The sequence below is a fragment of the Puma concolor genome, chromosome D1, assembly GCF_028749965.1.
Source record: "Puma concolor isolate L17-30 chromosome D1, mPumCon1.1.hap2, whole genome shotgun sequence".
In the NCBI taxonomy this organism is placed as follows: Eukaryota; Metazoa; Chordata; class Mammalia; order Carnivora; family Felidae; genus Puma; species Puma concolor.
Genome location: NC_141676.1, coordinates 69,565,592 through 69,589,152, shown reverse-complemented (window position 1 = coordinate 69,589,152; position 23,561 = coordinate 69,565,592). Strand labels below are relative to the sequence as shown.

General features: G+C 34.9%; 1 protein-coding gene across 15 annotated transcripts in view; it reads left to right on the top strand.

Moving 5' to 3' along the window:
* Nucleotides 1-23,561, top strand: part of PICALM (phosphatidylinositol binding clathrin assembly protein) — a 102,193-nt gene that overhangs the window by 65,835 nt on the left and 12,797 nt on the right. For 2 of the 15 annotated variants that reach the window (XM_086678508.1, XM_086678512.1), the window contains exons 13-21: nucleotides 2,299-2,448; nucleotides 6,216-6,296; nucleotides 10,620-10,727; nucleotides 13,049-13,180; nucleotides 13,275-13,305; nucleotides 13,479-13,578; nucleotides 17,153-17,176; nucleotides 18,589-18,648; nucleotides 20,164-20,268. In XM_086678508.1, the coding sequence (XP_086534634.1) occupies nucleotides 2,299-2,448; nucleotides 6,216-6,296; nucleotides 10,620-10,727; nucleotides 13,049-13,180; nucleotides 13,275-13,305; nucleotides 13,479-13,578; nucleotides 17,153-17,176; nucleotides 18,589-18,648; nucleotides 20,164-20,268 (791 nt within the window). The remainder of the gene's footprint in view (nucleotides 1-2,298; nucleotides 2,449-6,215; nucleotides 6,297-10,619; nucleotides 10,728-13,048; nucleotides 13,181-13,274; nucleotides 13,306-13,478; nucleotides 13,579-17,152; nucleotides 17,177-18,588; nucleotides 18,649-20,163; nucleotides 20,269-23,561) is intronic. The other 13 variants (XM_086678510.1, XM_086678509.1, XM_086678511.1 and 10 more) reach the window with 13 other exon arrangements.

Sequence of the window (23,561 nt, the reverse complement as noted above, 5' to 3'; positions counted from 1 at the left end):
AACAGGGGAGGGGCAGAGAGAGAGGGAGACACAGAATCTGACACAGGCTCCAGGCTCTCAGCTGTCAGCATAGAGCCCAACGTGAGGCTTGAACCCAAGAACTGTGAGATCATGACCTGAGCTGAAGTCGGACGCTTAACCGACTGAGCCACCCAGGCGCCCTTTTTTTATTATTGATAGTATAGTGTTCACTAACAGATTAACATCATCTAGATTACCTCGTGTTTTGTCAAGTAGATTAAGAACTGATTTTTTCTTATTGTCTGATTGACCTAAATACGGCATTCTTACATGGTTCTGTATATTCTTCTCTAGGATGTTTCATATAATAGAAGATGATTGATAATAAGTACTTAGGTAAAACTTAAGCATTCGTTAGAGTAGCAGATAAGTAACAACTTTTCCCAAACATGTCTTTTCTCATATACCAATAGATTGGTAATAGAAAAATGTGTTTTTTTGAAAGACTTCTCTCATAGCCAAAGGCATGGAAAACTAGAGAGATGTTTTGAGTCTAACAATGTATGATATACTTCAAAAACTCCATACCACTATTCAGTATTTTAAAATAGTACTTTCAGCAAATTGATCAGCTGTAAACATAATGCATCTCCTTTCTTACTCAGGAAGGAGTTAGATTGGTTATCATTACATTTTTATTTTGGTATAGAAAACCCATTTCTTGTATCTGTTTTCTACTTCTTAATTCTCAGTTACTTTTTTGGATTCTTCTATCCATTGTTCCATTTATTCAGGACTGGAGGGGTGGGAAAGATGTTAAACGTGATCATATGAGTTTGAACACTACATCAATGAATTTTGATACATTTGTAGGACTTTATTTTGGGGTGTGAATTGATGTTCTGTAAAAATGATTAATTCCTAGAAAATAATTATACAAAAAATACAAAAAAATAATACAAAAATTAAAGTTTCATAAAAAGATTCTGTATAAGCCACTGATCTCAATATTTTCTTGGTATTCTTTTTTAACCAGTTGTAGGATTTGAATTTATTGACTTTAGGGAAAGTATGCTTATAGTGAATGAGCTGGTCCTTAAGCCCTTTGCTGTCTTACTCTGTCAGTCTTAGGGTAAAATACAGTGCTTACTACATTGTTAAGTGAGGATCACAAACTAGACAAGGATAGGCAAGAACAGGCTGCTGGTTAAAAGTACAGGAAGTACAGGTTAAAAGTATTTCTGCTGCGTTTTATTTTTTCTCTCCTCGTTTACTTAAGGTAGGATGAGTAGCTTTCAATCATTAGAATGATGATTATCTTGAATGAGGTATAGGTAAAGTAATTATCTGATTCTAAAAATAACTTTACGGTAGGATTTGGTAATAATATATATTTTGTACTATTCTAATGGAACAATACTTTTGTTATTTTTCAGCAAATCATTTATTTATTTTTTTTTTAAGTTTATTTATTTTGAGAGAGAGTGCAGATGGGGGAGGTGTGGAGAGAGGGAGACAGTGAATCCCAAGGAGACTCTGCACTGTCAGTGCAGAGCTCCACGCAGGCCTCCATCCTAGAAACCGTGAGATCATGACCTGAGCCAAAATCAAGAGTCACACGTTTAACAACCGACTGAGCCACCCAGGCATCCCTTCAGCAAATCGTTTAAAGGCTTAATGATTTGGCTTTAGAATCCTTAACTGGACCTTCAGAGCAGTTCCCAGTTTACTAAATGGCCACCACTCATGCCTCTGTTCTTCATTTTTCTAAAATTCCTTTCCTTTTTCTAAATCATTAGACCTTTTCATCTGTATTTTTAAATTTCTTACCTCTGAACCTATACACGAGTTACCTCCACCTGTTAGAAATACCCCTTGACCCCTGATTCTCTTTGTTTTTGAAATTTTACTCAATACCACACACATATTGATTGTTTATGTCTGTTATTTGAGTAAACATAGCTATGCCATGAAAACCAATGCATTCCCACCTAGGGCAGGGAACATGGTCCAGGGTGGGTGGCTCTTTTATAGATGCATTTTGTTTCTTTCTCTTTTTTAACTATCTGACTATTTGCTTCCTGATGTTGGAAAGCAGATCTATCCTTAGTATGCTACCAATGTTAATTGGAAACATAAATGTTTTCTTCTGAGGATTCATTTTAAAATAATTAAATGTAGTTCTTCCATCTTGATGTTGATGATTAGGTATTTTGCACTGAGATTAATAAACAATAATATAGCTACTACTTTTCACTTTGCATCTTTTGACTAATTGCAATACTAATTAATTTACTTCCTTTCTTCATTTTGCTGTAATGCACTTGGACTGCACAGATCCTTTCTCTGCTACTGTAGATGCTGTTGATGATGCCATTCCAAGCTTAAATCCTTTCCTCACAAAAAGTAGTGGTGATGTTCACCTTCCCATTTCTTCAGATGTATCCACTTTTACTACTAGGACACCTACTCATGAAATGTTTGTTGGTAAAGTACAATTTAACCTTTCTTTCCAATTAATGTTTATACTGCCTAAGTATTTTTTACGTATTCATCAATTATTTTTAAGGCACTGCAATAATTTTGGATTTTAATATCAAATTTTAAAATAAAATAAATAGCATTAATGTAGTGAGATTTTTAAATTAACACTAGTATCCCTAATTTTATTTAATCCAAGTTTTTAGGAAAGAAAATTTCCTTTGAAGTTGTGCTTTTTTTAGTGTTTTGTTATCTATCATATTAGTGTGATGCTCAAGCTGTCTAACATCATTTGCCACATTTTATTAATTCGAAGAGTTGGTTATAGGGTAACATCTCTTAAAAGTTACCAACATGTTTATGCATGCTTCTGTTTTTCCCCCTCTGTGTTTGGGACAGAGGGTAGTTAATCACTCTTAGTAGCTAACTCTTTTTTTTTTTTTTTTTAATACTGTGAATAGTACTATTTTAGATTGTCTCAAATAAATACATACTATATGTCTCATTCTTTTGTGTTTTTTTAAGTTTATTTATTTAGAGAGCACATGGGCACACATGAGCGGGAGAGGGGCAGAGAGAGAGAGAGAGAGAGAGAGAGAGAGAATCACAAGACAGCTCCGCACTGTCATCGCCATACAGGGCCCCAGCTCACAAACCCTGATATCATGACCTGAGCTGAAATCTAGAGTCAGTTTAATCGAGTCAGCCACCCAGGCGCCCTGTCCCATTCTTAAGGGTTTACTTCATTGTTAGCTTGGAGATAAATGACAAGTAGAAAATAAAAAACAACTTGACTAAATTGCATTTAATTGTGGTATAAAAATCCATAAAATGGTAGAATTTCATTCTAGAGTTAATACAGGAAAATGTAAGTTTTTGAATATACACTAACCTGAAATTAATGTTTTTGAACCTCCAAAAAGATGATAAACGCTCCTTAAAAGTTGGTGAAATTGCTTTTATTCGATTCAGAGAAACAGCTTAAAGTGATGTAAATTTAAATCTTTGTTTAAAGCAGCATGCAGAAAGTTATCTGTGTACCCTAAAGAGATCATGTGGCCATATTCTGAACATTCTGTTCTATATAGCTAATGGGGCAGAAGGGAGGTGACGAGAAAACAATAGTTGGAGATTTGAGAGAGTTCCAAGGCAGGTGCCCTAGTTATATATAACTAGTCTTATAGCTCCAAATTATAATAATTAATTACAGTAATTCCTGTATGTCATTGTAATTCATTACAAATTAAATAAAAAGTGGTTGAAACGCAATTTCACATTCTGTTACTCTTCACAAAATTTTGAAATATAGTACCTTATTTGCCTGGTAATAAAGGGTTACTAGAGTTATCTTTTGAATCAGGTTTTCTAAGAAGTTTGTATTTTCTTTATGCTTACTGAATGTGAACTAGTATATATTTAGTAAATATGGTTTCTTGTGTCTTTTTAAGTCAGTTGTTTTAATTTGGGGTATGAAAGGTATCTTTGCTTTGGGGCTATCATTTCCATCGTTTAAGTCAGAGCAGTGCATATGTTTCAGGCTGTCAATCTTCTATTCACCGAAGAGGGGTAGAATGGAGGTCAGTAAACTTAAGTGCTAAAGGCCGTTGCTATTTCACATTGAAATAGAAGAGTAAAAATATATAAAAGGTATCCAAGGAAAGTCTGTAACAAAAGGAATATACTAGAAATGTCATTTTCCAAATGTTTCTTAAGTTGGAGCCCATGGGTTTGGGCAAGAGGAAGACCAGAAAGCACAGAAAATAAAGTTTGATGGCCATGTGTGCCAAGGTGAGTTGGTGCATTTGAAGATAAAATGATAGAATTGGTGGTTTAGGGCTTACAAAGACCTCCAGAGAATGTTTGGTCAAGTTTCAACTCTCATATTGGTAAGATAATTACTGTCATTTTCTGGATGGATCGCCTGAGTCCCCAGAAAAGTTAATACACTAAGACAACCCAGCTAGTAGGAGCAAAAGCTCAAAGCAGGAGACCTTTATAGCTTTGCTCTACATTGCCCTTTCCTTTATGGATGTGCGGACTAAAGTATCAAGTATAATTTAAAAAACAAACAAATCTGCCAAGATTTTTTCATAAGCAAAAAATAAGTACTTACCTTTTTGTAAAAGGTATTTTTTTCATAAGCAAAAAGAAAGTACTTACCTTTTTGTAAAAATGACTACAGAATGGCAAAATAAAAATCACACATGTGGTTTAGACTGTTAGGCATTAGTATAGAACAAGGATCAGCACACTTTTTCTTAAAGGGTCAGATTGTAAATATTTTCGGCTCACAAACCACATAGTCTCTGTTGTAGCTACCAGCTTTGGCTTTATAGCATGAAAGTAGCCATAGACAGTACATAAACATGTTGTTTGGTTGTGTTCCAATAAATTTTTATTTACAAAGACCTGCACCTATAGTTTGCTGATTAATGCCTATCCTAAGAAGAGGCTTTTTATTTTTTTTTTATTAAAAAAATTTTTTTTTCAACATTTATTTATTTTATTTTTGGGACAGAGAGAGACAGAGCATGAACGGGGGAGGGGCAGAGAGAGAGGGAGACACAGAATCAGAAACAGGCTCCAGGCTCTGAGCCATCAGCCCAGAGCCCGACGCAGGGCTCGAACTCCCGGACTGCGAGATCGTGACCTGGCTGAAGTTGGACGCTTAACCGACTGCGCCACCCAGGCGCCCCAAGAGGCTTTTTAATAAGAAGGCTTTTAATCCATATTAAAAGTTCCTGAGAAGTACGTTTGTATAATAAAAATTCTAAGTTTTCTTAGAGTATTAAGAGCATGAAAGGACCACCCAAAATATGTCATTCCCAGAGATATATTGTCTAATTAGCCACTAGCTACGTCATTTAAGCTCTATCTAATTAATTGAAATTAAATGTTAAAGTTAAAATTTTACTTCCTTAGCTGTATTAGCCACATTTCTGTTGTTCAGTGGCACATGTGACTGGTGGCTCCCATATTGGACAGAGCAGATTTATAAAACATTTCTGTTATTAGAAAGTTCTGTAGGATAGTACTGCTCTAGAACAGTGGTCAGTAAACTTTTTGTGTAAAGGGGCAGATAGTAAATAATTTCAGGCTTTACAAGATACGTAAAATCCCTGTTGTATATTCTTCTTTTGTTTTCTTTCATTTTTAAAAACAACCCTTTAAAAATGTAAAAACCATTTTTAGCTCACACAGCCATATAAAAATAGGCCACTGGCTGTAATTTGCCAGCTTCTTCTTTATAGGATTAAGAATGACCCAGAAAAACCACAGAATAGCTACCTAGACACCCTCTAACCCTTCCAGAGGAAGATATTAATCTGGTGATGTGATGCTCACTGTACTATCTACTCCTTATTAAAGCAATTATAAGTCCAGAAAAGTGGATTGTCCATGTCTGTGACCTTGTTCAGGCCTACTTACTCATCATTAAAAGAAGACAGCAGAAGACATGTTAATATTGACAAAAGCCAACTGCTTCTTATTTCTCTAAGGAAATGCAGTGTTGGTTATTTCAAAATTTTGTTGTGGATATATTTTAAATATAACACTCATAATGGAGACAGGCGCTTTTTTTTTTTTTTAAAGTAGGTTGTAATTTAAAGAACACTAAGAGCTTGGACTCTCCTGTTTTTGTTTTTGTTTTGTTTGTTTTTAATTACTCCATTCTACTCTTAACTGTTCCTCCTCATTTCTCTCTCTCTCTCTCTCTCTTTTTTTTTTTTTTTTTTTTCCTGTTCTTTTTCCCCCCATGTATGCCTTGTCAGATTCTTTTTGTGGCACTCAGGCTTATCCTGATTCTACCCTTATGTGCCATGAGTCTTCTGCTGTAGCTGGTTTATTTGGAGGTAGGTAATGGTATCTCTTAAGATCATCTGTTTATGCAGGAGGGAGTTTCTGTTGTTATTTGCCTTAAAATGAGGTTTGTTTTTTTAATTTTGTAAGAAAAAAATCTTTTGAATAACAGCTTTTTTGCCTAATTTTGTTTTCCTTGATTAAACACAGGATTGTTTTGTGAATGGATACTTTGTCATCTTCCTACTTTAGCCCATACTCAAAAGGTTCACATTTTCAGAGGAATTTATAACATTTTAATATTACAAGCTTATGGAATTTTATTAAAGCCCTTTGTATAGATGTTAGTGATAGAACAAACACTAAGTAATTTTGACTCGATCAGTTGTGGCACAGGTGTAGGGAGGTTCTGTTGGAAACAAGTATGCTTTTCTAGCACTATGCAAGACCGTAGAAATGGGAAACCATTTCCAGAGAGGCATGGCCAACTTGATACTCATTTCTGTCTTTGCACACATATTCTAGGCCAGTGCAGTAGTGATGAAACCTCAAAATCCAGCTGATTTTTTTTTTTTTTTTGCACTGATTACCTTAGGTCAGTTGGTATTAAAAAGTATGTTTAACACAACTAAACAACTGGCAGAGTTGGACATGATTAAAGGATTTAAAAATGGAATTTATGAGGCGCCTGGGTGGCTCAGTCGGTTTAGCATCTAACTCTTGATGTCGGCTCAGGTCCTGATCTAAGGGTCCTGAGTTTGAACCCTGCGTTCGGCTCCATGCTGGGTGTAGAGCCTACTTAAAAAAATTAAATAAATAAAAATGAAATTTATGAGGACATTTGATGGAAAGTATGTGTTTAGAATCCAGTGAATTTACGTTTGAGTTCCTTTTTGAATTCCAGTTTACTTTCTTACCTGTATGATTTGAAACAAGTATTTAACATTTCTAAGCCAATGAAAAATAGGATAATAATGGGTGATAGGATTGTCATGAAGTTTACGTATATGACAATATAACATCTGGCACTATGCCTGGTACATAGAGTTATCATTGAAACTATTAAAACCTTCTTGTGTATGCAGCTCCCTTAATATTTGCAATGGACTTTTTACCCAAATTATTATTTAATTATCAGATACAGTCTTAACACTTCTTTCATTGCTTTCAGGTTTTAAAATTACCATGGGTTCTTCACTTTTTAAGCCCAGCATTTGCTTTGAAAAGCTCAAGAAGGTCATACAATTTTAATAGTCCTGATGAATAAATACTATAGCTGTAATAATAAAATTTTCTACTAACTAGTTTATATAATATGAAATATTTGGGATAAACTGAAAACACCTAAAAGATTTTGGAATCAGGCAATTTGGGGTTTAAGTCTTGGTTTTGCCACTTATTAAATCATTGATCTTGAGTAAATTGTTTAATCTCCTTGTTTCCTCATCCGTAAAAATGAGAATAATAATAACTATTTATGGGGTTGTTGTGAGATTTAAATAATAATACTGTTTATAAAGCTTTTGGATAGTGTTTAATAGGGTTTAATAAATAGAAGTTACTTTCACAAAAAGTATGAGGTCTAATTTATTTTGGAACTACCACCAAAATCTGTTAACAAAACAGTAAATTTTTCTGGAAGGTGTTTGGAATGCCTTTTTGTCCCCAAAGCTTGTTCATCCTGTACTTTCAGTTAATTTATTATTGTTCTTCTGAGATTTGCCGTGTAGGGCAGTGGTTTCTAAATGTTAAACTATGAATTAGTGCCGGTCAGTGGCAGAGTTTTTCACTGGGCCTTGGTGAAATGAAAGAGTAGGCAGTTCAATATCATGATTGTTTCATACAGTTAACCTTAACTCAGAGAGCCTGTTTATCTTTTTTTTGTCCCTAAATTTTCCTTTTGAAATGGTGATCCTAGTTTTTTTATCTTTAAGTAACTACTAAAAATTAAATCCTAACAGTCTCCCCAAAAGTGACTTGGGATAAAAGGCTATTAAGTTGATAATGTTCATTGAAATGATAATGCAGAACTCTTACCTTCAACATGTTTTATACACATTCCCTACTTAAAAGATTATTACTGTGAAATACGTTGCTTTCTTCCCTGGTAGCCTGTCAGCTATTACAATTTATTAAAAATAGTCATTTTACTTTTCGCTTATGTATACCTAGAGACTTTAAATTTGAAGTACTAGCTCTGGATTACTTAATATCCTTTCAAACCTTTTCTACTTTTAGGTAATAATAGTATTGTAATTACACAGATTGATGCCCTTAGGGACCTCAGGAAATGGTTCCTTTCTTTACACATAGTAATGAATGGATTAATATAAAGGATAGGCTTATCTCTGATAATCACCAAAATCTACAAAGCTAAGACAAAATAAGAGGAAAAAATAGGAATTTGATATGCTATCCTAGTTATAAATTATTATTCCATGTATTTTCTAAAGTTTGGAAATAAAGCCAAGATACCGTTTCCACAGTGATTTAAAGAACAATATGTATACTTCTCACAGATGGGCACATAAGTAAATATGGTAAATTTTTGTCTTTCTTGAGTAGATAAAATCAGTTCTTAGTTGTAAGGAGTTATGAGAAGAAGCAGTGAGCCCATGGTAAAATTCTTAAACAGCTTGTACGCTTTAAAATGCTGTTAAATTGGTAAGTCTAGAAATCTGGGAACCTTTTGATTAATGCCCAGATTTATATACTAAATTATTTTGTATTTTGATTGTATTTGTGTTCTCATTATATGACCAGTGTCTTTAAGAGTAGTTTAAATGTTAAGTAATTATGGAGTAAGTACATTTTAAAAAATTTGTGCCCTATGGAATACTTATGCTAGCAATAAAATGCTACTTTTAAAGTAGTAGTATTGATGTGTATCAGCTCTGTGAGTCATTGATAAGTCATTGTTCTAGCTTCTTTGTCTTTGAGGACTTTCATGGACTTTTCACCAAGTCTTATCCTACTTTTTACAGTTTTCTTAAAAATCAGTCTTTTTAGTACAATATCATTGTACTTTATATCCTGATGTTATACATTTTAAGAATTCAAAGTGAGATTCTGACAGACGGAAAGTCCTTTAGCAGAAAGTTGAGGGAGGGAAGAGAGGCCGTGTTGAGGACTAAATAGATTAACCTTTCCCTAATGATATATTTGATAATATTCTAATACTAATTTATATATATATACACACACATGTATATGTGTGTATATATATGTACATATATGTGTGTGGGGGTGTATATATATGTGATATATATATACACCCCCCCCACACACACACATTTTGACTTTATAGAATTTAGAATTGAAGAGAACTTAGGAGCCATTTATGATAGCCTTCCACAAAGTAAAAGAATTCCTTCTTTGTAATCCTTGCTAGATGCTAGACTGTTTTCTGCTTGGAATATACTCCCCAAATCATGTGGCAGCCCAACTATTTTTAGATGATTTTAATTCTTCTTTTCAAACCCTAGAAATTCAGAACCTCGCCTCACAAAAATACAACCTTTCACAATTTTTTGAAAATCTTCATTTGTTACCTGAGGATAGCTGGTTTCAGAGATATGAGCTGGGTGTTATCTTAGTACCACCAGCATCAGTGTAACAGACAGGAAAGGTTTCCTATTTATGTTCTGGTATTTCAGATTTGCATTAGGTAAATTAGCATGTTTAATTGTGTAGTTGGCCACTTCAGTCTCGAAGTAGCAACTTGAAGTTAGAAGGTGGTCAGGAGTTGAATATGGTCTCTTTTATCGTTTTTGATACTCAGAAAGCACCTGGACACAAGAGGGATGTAAGGATTAGTGAGTTGTAACTTTCAGAATCTTTTTACCTCTCAAATGAACTTAAACTGTATTACATTTGATTAACCATTGAAGGAAGGAAGGTGAGTAGGTAGAGGGAGGGGAAGACTCCTGGGTATACTAAGTAGATTCATATATTTTTTAAGCACCATAGAAGGCTTATTAGCTTATTACCAAATGATCACTTAACGTTGTGTTTTTTTTTGTTTTTTTTTGCTTCATGCAAAATCCTGGAATTTTAGATGTGTTTAGTTTTTTAAAGATCATCAGCATACAAAATTAAGGTAAAAAGATAAGCAAAGGTTTTTTTGTAATGAAAAAAATAGTGGTTCAACTTCAGTTGTTCTTTTGTTAGTTTTCTTTGTCAGTAGGATGATTTTGTTACGGAAAATGTCATCACCACAAAAAAATGTAATGTTAAGAAACATTTTGCTTGAAGGGTTGGCCTTGTTTTTTGTTGATGGAATTTATTGCTTTTTCCATTCAATTGTCATCATTATTAAGAGCTATAAATGTAGATTTAGTGAAGAATTGAACTTTTTCCATTTTGGTTTTTCTTAGGATTCACTCCATCTCCAGTTGCACAGCCACATCCTTCAGCTGGCCTTAATGTTGACTTTGAATCTGTGTTTGGAAATAAATCTACCAACGTTATTGTAGATTCTGGGGGTAAGAAACATTTGTTTTTTAAGTAATTTATTTACTTAGAGAGTGCGCGTGTCAGTGGGAGAGGGGCAAAGGGAGAGGGAGAGAATCCCAAGCAGGCTCCTCATTGTCAGCATGGATCCTGATGCAAGGCTTGAACTCATGAACCATGAGATCATGACGGGAACTGAAATCAGGAGTCTGATGCTTATCTGACTGAGCCACGCAGGCACCCCAGAAAAAATTGTTTTACTAACATAACTATAATGTTCTCATATAGACTCTGTGTAAGGACAGATAATAATACTCCTCTGAACAGGTGTAAATAGATTAAATTGGGGTAGCCAATGAAGTTGTTTCTCTTTTCAACCACTAGTTGAGAACTTCAAGAGATTTTTAACTGTTACCCTTTTCTTAGTGGCAGTTTGACACTGGGAAGATTTTCTCTCCCAGACCTAAATGAATCTTGCTCAGATTAGACTGTTAAGTTGCTAGTGACTATATGTAGAGTGTTGTGCTTTGTAATCATTACAATTTTTACCTTTACTGAAATGAAATTGGCTTTTTTGATAACAAGGAAAAGAAAACCTGTGGTACCTTGACTGGTTGAGATAGTCCATGTATAAACAGCTAGAATGGATCAGATCTGTGGGGGCTTTTTGTTATTTTAAGGATGATTCTTTTTATAGTATGCTTGTTCATTTGTCTTAAAAGAACTTCTGTAAATTTGTAGAGCCAGGTTTCCATTTGTTTTCATATAATATCTTGTTAATTTGAAGTTTGTAAAGATTAATAAGAGTTTCCATAAAATTGACTATTCTTACTATGCGATGACCTTTGATTTTGGTTAGTAATTAAGTTCATACCATTTAAAGAAACATTGAGGTGTTTTTAATTTTATATATAATTAGTTGTATGTATAAATAGGAAGCAGGCTTATAAAGAATATGTATGAAATAAGATTTTTTTCTACGTACTAATAGTTTTATAATTATATTTTTTGATGCATTTTGATGCATTTTCCTTTTGAGTTTGTCTTTCTGAGATGAAGGATAAAGGAAGTAGAGATCAACTGTTCATAGTTTGTAAACCACCATTTTTGGTGACTTTCTTTTTCAAATTCTCTGTTATTTCTAGGTCATGCTGTGTGTGTGTGTGTGTGTGTGTGTGTGTGTGTGTGTGTGTGTGTGTGTGTTTGCTTTATTTTGAGAGAGAGAGAGAATGAGAACCAGCAAGCATGGGAGGGGCAGAGAGAGAGGGAGAGAGAATCCGAAGCAGGCTCTGTGCTGATAGAGCAGAGAATCTCACTACAGGGCTTGAACTCCTGAATTATGAAATCATAACCTGAGCTGAAATCAAGTCTGATGCTTAATGGACTGAGCCACCCGGGCGCCCCCTAGATCCCGCTATTATTGTGTTCTTTAGTGGGTTTGTTTGGATTTGCTTTACCTTCCCTTCTCGCTTTGGTAGAGAACCTTAAGGAATTTTATTTTATTTACATTTCTAAGCAATGTTCTTGTTTACTAGATGTTTTCATCCAATTGGGGCATTAGCGGTTTCTTCAGTATAATTTAGGTTAGCTGGTTTTAGATAGAAGAAAAGTGATGATCAAGCAGTTCATTTTCACTTGCTTGTAACATACTGGTTTACAGATACCTTACATTCTCCATGGTCTAGGAGATATTTCTTAGAAGAAAAACTTTTCAAAGTTACAGGGATGTATTTTTATCTATATTTCTTCAGGTGTATGTGAGTCTTCAGAAAATTTTCCCAGCGAGGGGGAGAATTACATTCTATTCCCTCCTCTTTCACAACTTTGGAATAAAAATTGTTTACCTGAATCCTTCTTTCTTCATCTCTCTTTTTTTATTGTTATTTATTATGTTTATTATTTGTATTTGAGAGAGAGAGAGAGAGAACAAGCAGAGGAGGAGCAGAGAGAGAGAGACACAGAACCCGAAGCAGACTTCAGGCTCTGAGCTGTCAGCACAGAGCCTGATGTGGAGCTTGAACCCACGAACTGTGAGATCATGACCTGAGCTGAATTCGGATACTTAACTGACTGAGCCACCCAGGCGCCTCTTTCTTCATCCTTATAACCTTAATACAATTTTGTCATGAAGTAAGACATGATTTCTATCAAAGCAAATTTGCCTTTTCAATCAGTTCATGAATCAGAAATGATGCATTTCTCCCTTTTTCATTTAAGGACATTTATTAATGTCCAATATTCTGGTGGACTTTTCCAGCAAACAAACGAGTAGAAAAGGCAAAGATCTCCTTTAGAAAGCTGTAGCACCATAAAGTCCCTTACATATCCTATTTCGTCTGTTTGTAACTTTAAGGCTTTGATGAACTAGGTGGACTTCTCAAACCAACAGTGGCTTCTCAGAACCAGAGTCTTCCTGTTGCCAAACTTCCACCTAACAAGTTAGTATCTGATGACTTGGATTCATCCTTAGCAAACCTTGTGGGCAGTAAGTATTCTTTGGATTCTTTTAATCTACTTTAAAATAAGCTGTATTAAAAATGAGTCTGGTTTTTAAATGCTTTCTTTTTCTCCTGTCATAGATCTTGGCATTGGAAATGGAACCACTAAGAAGTGAGTGTTTATTTGTGTTATTTTCTCATGTACCATTTAAAAGTTGATTTGGCTTTCATCTCCAAAGTATGTGTAGAGATGCCAAACCTACATCTTTTTGTTCAATCTCAATGTATAGGAAAGAACGTTTATAATTACAGACATTTAATGTTCTCACTTATGTTTATTTAAAGTGATGTAAATTGGAGTCAGCCAGGTGAAAAGAAGCTAACTGGAGGATCTAATTGGCAACCAAAGGTTGCACCAACAACTGCTTGGAATGCTGCAACAATGGTGAGTTGAAAGAGCTCACAGTAATGAGAATAATTTAGGTGAATGTGTGACATAAAAATGTTTTTAAAGTGATAACTATAAGTGGAAAGATTGTTTATTCAGTTTTAGAAATATAAGAAACTTGTTTTTGTTTTGTTTTTAAAGGAATCTGTTTGACTATCTTTTCCGAGTACAATTTTAGTAGCTAACATATATTTAAAGGTTCCTCTGTTGCAGGCATCATTCAATAAATAATATGTGGCTTTGTTTTGTATAATCCTCAAATTAACCTTATGTGGTAGTAACTATTACTGTCCCCAGTGTTCAGATGAGGAAATGGAGACACGGTGTTGTTACATAATATGCCTAGGCTCCCAGAGTTCTTAAGTGATTGGGTGAATTTTTAGAACCCAGGCAGTCTAACCTCAAAGAGCAGTTAATGATTAATGCCTTTAAACATTACCCTCTACTGCTGGTCTCAAATCTATTATTTATTTATCTAGAATATAAAATCTTTAGTATTTTTTTGATCTCACCATTGGTAAAGAAACTATACATTGCTTGGTTTTTGTTAATATTGTCAAATAGTTCACACAGTTGGTTTTCCTTATTTGCTGTAATTATATTCTTAAAATCCCCTGAACACTGACCATTGCTAGGTTCACACGCACATACATACCTATTTCCTCTAGTAATGGTTTAGCAAGCATTGATTTTGTGTTGTGTTACTTTAACAACATAAGTGCAGCAAATAAGGAGAATCAACACATACACAACCCTTACAAATATTATAATTTTAAATCCTAATCAAACTCATTCTAGTAGATGCTATTTTTTTTTAATTTTATTTTACAAAAAAGAAAATGCAGTTCATAAGTGTTAAGTGACTTACTTACTTGAGGCTGCTGCACTGACAAGTGCCAGACTTGAGACTCGAGCCGTAGCCGGAGCCAGAGCTGCTTGCAGTACTCTGCCCTGTTCCCCACCCTCGGAGGCAGAACCTTACCTTGGTCACCTTTAGGTGGGAACAAAGGCGTTGGGCAACAGATTTTTCACTACTCTATGCATGTCTCTCAATGACCTCAAAAATACCACAAATGTTGCTTTGGGGATCACAAATAAATGTTAGCAAGTAGGCAGGTTTGTAAATACAGAATCCGTGAAAAATGAGGATTAATTGTATATGCTAAGTAGTTACCATCTAGTACTGAAGAAGTCCTACTAATTTTTTTGAGAGAGAAAGGAGGGCGCAAGTGAGCAAGAGGCGGGAGAGAGAGGCGGGGGGAAGGAGCAGGGCTCACCCAAGGCAGGGGCTCATGTGTTTTTTGGTTTTTGGTTTTTGGTTTTTGGTTGTTTTTTACCCCGAAGCAGTGGCTCAAATTCACCCAAGGCGGCGCTTGAGGTCATGAACCGTGAGATCATGACCTGAGCCGAATACAGATGATTAACGACTGAACCACCCAGGCACCCCACATATTTTTAATCACTATAAAGTATGGTTGTACCAGAGTTAGCTTTGTGGCTGTCCCCCCCATCCTTGGTCAGCTGCTGTTTTCATCAGTGCGATAAGTTTTCCTGCATCAGAGAAAACCAATTTTTTCTCATAGAAAATTTTTCTCATAGAAAAATTTAAAACATGCTTTCTTATAACTGAATAGAAGCATTTTGATTACACATTGTAGCCTTCCTGATGTTGTTAGTGACCACCATTACCCCTGTTACAGCCACTTGTTATTAAATCCCTTCTAGAGCACTTCCCTGTTTCTCCTGGGGTTGATCATATGTTAAAATTACTAGGGCTGAGCTAAAAATAGTGTGCTGATAAAATTTGTGACATTATCCAAAAAGTTTTGTTAGCTCTAGTCTTCTTTTTTTTTTTTAATTTTTTTTAACATTTATTCATTTTTGAAAGGCAGACAGAGCACAAATGGGGGAGGGGCAGAGAGAGAGGGAGACACAGAAACAGAAGCAGGCTCCAGGCTCTGAGCTATCAGCACAGAGCCTGATGCGGGGCTCGAACTCATGGACCGCGAGATCATGACCTGAGCCGAAGTCGGCCACTTAACCGACTGAGCCACCCAGGCGCCCCAGCTCTAGTCTTCTTAATTGGAAAATTAATTGGAAAATAACAATGAAATTTAGCTACCTTTTTTAAGGCAACAATTTTTCAGTTTTTTATTGAGAGGGTTCACTGCCATTACTACTAATAAATCTTTGCATTTAAGTAGCTTGTTAAGTTTTTACACATACATATACACTCACTATCTTGAATCTGTTAATAGTACATTCTTGGGGAAGTTTGAATTGATACCATTCCAATTATAAGAATAAAGTTGTTCAATTTTTTTTTAAGTACAAAGTACTTTAAGTACAAAGCTTCTGTAAAGCAGATTTTAGCTGAAATCCATTCCATCCAATCCATCTTCTTAATTGGAAAATAACAAGGAAATATAGCTACCTTTTTAAGGCAACAGTTTTTCATTGATAAGGTTCACTGCCATTACTACCAATATATCCTTGCAGTTAAGTAGCTTGTTAGGTTTTTACACATACGTATACACTCACTATCTTAAATCTGTTAACAGTACATTCTTGGGAAGTTTGAATAGGTGTCATCCCAATTATAGGAATAAAGTTATGCAGTTTTTTTTGTTTTTTTTTTTTTTAAGTACAAAGCCTCTAGAAAGCAGATTTTAGTTTAAATCCATTCCTTCTGACTCTGAATCCAGTGTTTATCCACACTATAACATACCTTACTGACCAGGGGATGACAAGAGGTTAGTTTAGTGGATTTTGTAGCCTCAGGTGTGAATTGTACATTGATAATACATGAGACCTGATATAAATCCAAATGCTGATAGGAAAATACAATGAATATTTTGTTATAAAATTAGTATTAGACTATATGAAATATTAGAAGTTTGTAGACAGCACTTGACTTAAGATTGACTACCAGAATGGAATAGGCATTTAGCCATTTGGAATTTGTATGTAAGTTGATGATATTTATGGTATTGTGTCAATGTGTGTCATCTCTTAAGAATTTTGTTAAAATGTTAAAATTTGTATGTATGTATTTCATAGAGTTTCCTTTTAATGACTAACATATAGGGCTGGTGATGTGATTCACAACTTAGATAAACTGCTGCTTATGACATGTCTTTACATTTCTAACCTTTTTATTAATCCATAAACACTGTCAAGGTTTTTGAACATTTTTTAATTTAAAAATTCATTAGTATTTTATTAATAGATATGGTTTTAATTACTTTTAATTACTGCTTGCTTTTTTTCTATGGTAGACATGCAACCCTGTTCATGGGATGCAGTGAATTTTGCATTTATGTTTTATGATACTTGTAATAGTAAACTATTAGGTATGTAAGGGGATTATGCTGGAGACTAAATTTTCCTAGTAACCTTGATAGTGTTTTAGTTTAGGTGTTCTTCCATTAGATTTTGGAAATACAAGAGATTTTAGGTAGTTAGTGAATGTACATGTGAACTAAAATGCTCTGTGTATTTTCTGTTGTGTAAGTACTTGTTCTAATCCAGTGTTATTGCATTATGTAATTGTTCTTCCTGGGAAAAACAGAATGGCATGCATTTTCCACAATACGTAAGTGACCAAAAACTAGCCTTTTTGCAATAAATTGGCATGCTATTAACCACTGCTGTAGCCGAATCTCATAACCTTCTAGCTATTACTTGTTTTCACATTCAGATTTTCAATGTGCCAAAAATTCTTTCTAGCATCTACTGATTTCATGGATGTGTTGCAGAATTGATTCTGATGGTGGCATGGGAAATACAGATTTTTTTTTTCTTGCTTAATATTCTGCCATTTGCTGCCAGATGGCTGGGTGTCTGTGTGTGTATCTGTGCTGCCACTATGCACTTGATGATTTCTGAATGAAGGGAAATGTTGATTGTGGTAATGTTGACAATAACAATTGCATGAAATCTTACAGGCTTCTGCTGTACTTGGCAGTTTGTCTACTGCTCTTGCAGCTCTCGGTTTTTAAGTCGGGAGAGACCAATAAGTCCTACATGCTTACTCAAATACTCAACTTTTAACTGTTCACTTTAGTTATGCTTCATTTAACTTCTCCATGCATATGTTCAAATTGCCATAAAATTTCAGTTATTTTTTATGTTTCAGCAGTGTTATTGGTCTTTCTCCTGTATTCAGTTTCAGTTTTCATTATAAGATACACACAGGGAATGTTGTTAAGACAGCAAATATATCTAAAATGATTTCTGTGCTCAGATTGTATATTTACAGAGCATGAGTTAAAGTAGGAGGAGAAAGGGAACTTAAACATCCTAGGACTAGGTGGCTTTTTTAAGCATTAAAGCGTAAACAGATTTAAAAATGTATTGCTCCTCCAAATTGGTGCTTTGCAGAAGATAGTTTAAGTAATTTATAGAGTAGATTAGAAGGAATGCTAATGTACGTACTCCATGTTAAGAACTGTGTGCGTCATAGAAATAGTCCTATTCAGTAGTGTTTTGAAATCTTTGGGGCTCTTTGAAAAGAGTAAATGAGGTCTTTAGAAACTAATATTTTGGAAGATCAGGTTATTATTTGATTGGGGATCTTTAAAAATTATTTTTTCTTGCTCAAAAAATGAAGTACCTAAGAAAACATTCAGTAATACAACTTTTTCTAGGTAAACATTTTTTATGTTACTGATAGTGATGGACTTTAACTTTTAGAATTTTGAATATTTTTTAAAATCTGAAGATTTTTAAAGCTGTAAAAAGCTCGTAGAAATTTTAGATCACTGTTGTATCTAAGTTTACATGGTATTTTTTTCTTTCTAATAATTCTGCTTTTCTGCTAATTTCAAGATACTCTTTTTCATTGAGCATTAATTGACACAAGTTATTAATGATCACAAGTGTCACATTTAATCACAGCTGTCTTAGCAATTCTTTTTAGTGGAACCACAAGCTATTAATTCCATGTACTCAGTTGACACACATAAGTTATATACATCCTTGTTTATTTTTTCTCCACCATGTCAGGCACCCCCTGTAATGGCCTATCCTGCTACTACACCAACAGGCATGATAGGATATGGAATCGTAAGTATCTTTCTAGACACATTTTGAAAATAGATTAATTCATGTTTAACATGCCTTTATACAAACTTAACTAAAAAAAGCACTTAGTGCCACACATACTCTTAGTGCTTAACACAGAATCTTACAGCATTGGTTTCATAAATATTTCTAGAATAGTCATTATACAGCTGATATTGTTTATGAATTTTCCCAGTATTACTTAGCTTATTTTTTCCCTCATAACTTTGCTAAGCATTTTCTACTTCATTACAAACTCACTTAAACATTAATTTTAACTCCAACCGTTTGTGTGACCTTACATTGATACCATTGAAGTCTTATAAAAACCTTAATACTGTAGGGGAAGGGCAGGAATTACATTTGTTGAATTGTATCGGGGCAAATTCAGTCCAGTAAAGGCCAGAGAAACTTTTCCTTTGACAGTGATTGCTACCATACAGAAATAGTCCTTTAAACCTTTAAGCTGCCTGCAATCCACATTCTACAGTGCCTTTACTCTCCTAGCTTTCTTAATATATACACTCACTTAGATAAGAAATGGAGGTAGTGGCTTCAACCCCACCCCCACCCCACCCCCATACATGTTTGAGGTACTGTTACCAGTAGGAGACAGCACCACCTTCCTTGGTATTGTTACTGCGGCCTCTGTGCTACTTCTTTATTTACATCTTCTGGAAGTAGCTTGTTTCCCACATATGAAGAAGTTTCACAGCTCTTGGATGGGTGGTTACTATAGAAGAAAGGAGTGTGCACAAAATCTCGCAGGTTAAAGTGAAGCTCTTGCTATAAATAGGAATTTAGTTGAAAGGTTAAACAGAACTTATGGAAAGATAAGACTTCAGAGTATGGCATTTTAACCAAAATAACGTAGTGGTCTGTGTATGTTCTGTTTGGTCACTTACTTATGCTGATTTTATACCATGGAGTGGTAATTTTTAAAGAAAGAGATGGTTGGTTGTGATTCTGTTTTCAGTTATAGAATGAACTAAACTCTTCATGTGTTATTTAAACCTCTTCTTGGTTTAAACCTCTTCTTGGTTCTCCCTAACAGTAGCAGAAATAAAGTTAAAGAGCCATAGAGAGTAAACCTCTTCAAAGAAACAACTATATTCACTTGTGATTACTTGCATAATGATGTAAGAACTTGATCTAATATACAAAGGCAGTTTACTTTGAAATAGCTTCACTATTTGACAGTTTTTTAAGTTTTCCTGTGTCTAAAACTGACAAATTTGGAAATTTTGGATTGGTTTGAATTGCTTTGTCTGTCATACTGTAGTAAGATTTATGTTTTTCTTAAATTTAAGCTTTTTTTTTTAAAAACAAACTTTAGAAGTGAGTACATTAAAGACTTAAAAAAAAGCTCTTAAGAATTTGTAGCTGTATTTACAAGAATTTTTCCTTTGAGTTAAAGCAAAAGTACTAGTATTTTTCATTATTGACATCCTTCTTGTGTACTACTTAAGGAAGATGTCCGTCAACATCATTTAACTTAATATTTTTCTATTTTTTTAGCCTCCTCAAATGGGAAGTGTACCTGTAATGACACAACCAACCTTAATATATAGCCAGCCTGTCATGAGACCACCAAACCCCTTTGGTCCTGTATCAGGAGCACAGGTATTAATGTGCCATATGTAACTTTTTTTTTTTTTTTCAACGTTTATTTATTTTTGGGACAGAGAGAGACAGAGCATGAACGGGGGAGGGGCAGAGAGAGAGGGAGACACAGAATCGGAAACAGGCTCCAGGCTCTGAGCCATCAGCCCAGAGCCCGACGCGGGGCTCGAACTCGCGGACCGCGAGATCGTGACCTGGCTGAAGTCGGACGCTTAACCGACTGCGCCACCCAGGCACCCCACCATATGTAACTTTTAATGTGCTTGATGTAGAAAGAATATAATACTAAGAATTCCTCTTACACAACTTGAGAAACAAGCTATTAGTGTTTTTTCCCCATTGATGGTGGATGTTGTCTTGTTTGCCTCTTTATCATCTAGGAGCTTTTAAGAATATTATTTGGAAGGAAAGCACAAGCAGATTACAAACATTAAGGATGAAAAATTCTTGATAACTTGTAGTTGGTCAATCCAGAGGGTGGTTTTTCTGAGATTAAGGAACCTACTTTCTGTTCATGATTCTGGCTTGCTCTCCCTTGTGAACCCTAGAAACTGAGCTCCAGTGCCTTGGTTTGAATGGTGCTACACGAAAGATGTTGCCCTTGAGATGTTTGTACCACAAGACAAGTCTACAAAAAGATGTGAATGTTATTTTTTTTATTAGATAACTTCCTGCCACTGAGGATTGTATTTAAACACAAACTGGTGGGGGTGGGGGGGTGTGGGGAGGAAGGCAAACAAAGAAACAAACAAACAAAAACTTGAAATGCCATGCTGACCTAATTTCTTTGAAAGAGAGACTTTTCAGATGTTTCGTAGACCCTCTTCCAGGTCCTGAAATTTCACCCCAAATACTCAGTTTGTTTTTCATCCCATTTTTGTTAGCATTAGAGGAATCTGGATTTTTTGTTTTGTTTTGTTTTTTGAAAGTTTCTCCTCATTATGGGTAGGAGAGATATGAAATTTGTTAGTCCCTTCTTTCTGGCATACCAGTGGATGAGACACTCAGGAAGTGATAGAATTTTTTTTCTATCACAAGGGGATCGATCCTTTTGTTTTTCAGCCCTTTTGAAGAATTTAACTCATTTCATAAATTAGCATCTTAGGGAGCACCAGTAACTTGGGATGGGTAGTGAATTTCGTTCTGATTAAAAGGTAAAATCCATGTTCTTTGCAATTCATATATTTACCCTCTTGCCTCTTTTTTCCATGTTAAAGTGATCTTCCTGTTTGTTTATCAGAGTATTTACCATGAAGGTTGCTGGGAGTAAGGGTACTTGATGCAGCCATAACTTTTTTATAAGTCACTTATTTCGTATGTTTTTGTTTTTATAAGATGGATTATGGATATGTATACCTTTCTTTCCCTTCTTTTACCAGTAGTAGGCCTAAGTACTGACTTAATTTGCTAAAGAAATATATTAGATTTTGATAATCTTTTAAAATGTTGGTTTCCCTAACTATTGGTGTAGATGCTTTCTTGAGATTATATGTCTTCCTCATGTCATTTTGTTTTTCTGTTTTTTTCTTTTTCAGTTTTTTTCTTTGTTATCTATACTTTTAACTTCAGATATGTATCATTTATTTAATTAAAAAAATTTTTTTAATGTTTTTTTACTTTTGAGAGAGCGAGCACACAGGGAGGAAGGACAGAGAGAGAGGGGCAGACATAGAATCTGAGGCAGGTTCCGAGCTGTCAGCACAGAGCCCGACGCAGGGCTTGAACTCATGAACTGTGAGATCATGACCCGAGCCGAAGTTGTTGTATGCTTAACCAACTGAGCTGCCCAGGGGCCCCAGTATCATTTATTTTTAAAAATTACTTTTATTTTTTTGCTGATTGGACTAAGTGATTAGCACCTGAGATGTATTTAAGAGAAAAAGCTATAGTCCATAGCTATACATTTACCAGGAACTACTGACTACAGTAATTTTTTCCCTGATGTGTGACTAAACCCTGTATCCCCAGTCTGGGTCTTATCTTGCAGGCTCCTGTCTCGGAAACATAATACATCATAACCTTAAGCTTGGATAACGCCAGACTGTTTGCAGGCACTTACTGTTTCACCCTCTTCTCAACATAATACCTAAGGTGGATGGGCCGACCATCCTATTTTTCCGATAGAGAAAGCTGAGACTTGGAAATGTTCTTCAGCCAAGTAAATGGTGAAATGCAACTATCCCCAGGAATCCCTCATTTCTGATGCAGTGCTCATTTGTATCACTCTGCCTCTGTACTAATGGGACTGAGTCCATATGGGTACTCTACTAGCATGTAGCACTGAACCACTCTGCCAATCTTTTGAGTTTCCTGCTGGATTATAAACTACATTTACACATTTCAGGATATAACTACTATAAATGTCAAGAACATCTATAGTTGTAGGGAATGCTTTCAACCTTACTGAAACATTTTGTATGAATTTTGCTTTTTTAAAAAAATATATGGTTAAAAAAATCATAGTAAAAATCTACCTTTATAAAAAGTGCTGACTCCCTAGCATCTGCTCTTAATCCAGGTTTTATATACTGTTGCCTTCTAAAATCCACATAACACCAAAATATGCAAACATGAAACATCAAAAAACATGCTAGAATTTTCATGTCATGAAGAGACACAGTGGCAGAACTACCTTTTCCTAATCAAATTATGTCAAAAGAGAAAAGAAATGAGAACATTAGAGCAATAATGCTCTATTATTGCTGATAATAATTAACTGATTTCTTCCAGTTAAGAAATCAAATTTGATGTGAGTACTTAACTTTGAATATTATAGATTAAAGAAAGCACATAAAGGAAGCAAATGGATAACCAGGAAAAAAAATCAGGTGGCAGTGAAGTGACTCAAAAAAGCTTTAGTCAGTTTGAATCAGTTGAACGGCAGAATCCTAAATCTTTTAATTTTACTTTTAATCCCTTTTCTCCCTTTGTTCTCCAGGTGTCTCATCACAAAGCCCTACTAATTGTTCCTCTGCTGTCATTAGATCCACCCTTCTTGTCTTCTACAGGGACCCTTAATCTCAGGTTTCTTTTGCAGTAGTTTCCCTGTGTATCTTGCCTTGTAATTTAATCTATTTTATAAATACTCCAGTAATCTGATATGGCAGTATTTTTAGCGTCTTATCTCCATATTTAAAAATAAGGAAGTGAATCTAAATATAACAACATGTGAACATCCCTTAGCTTTCCTTCTGGCTTAACAGCTGCCTCACAAAGTCTCCATATTTGTAACAGTAATAGTGAGTAAACAGAATATTCAGGTTCTTCAATTCCCATGCCTTTATAGTTCTCCG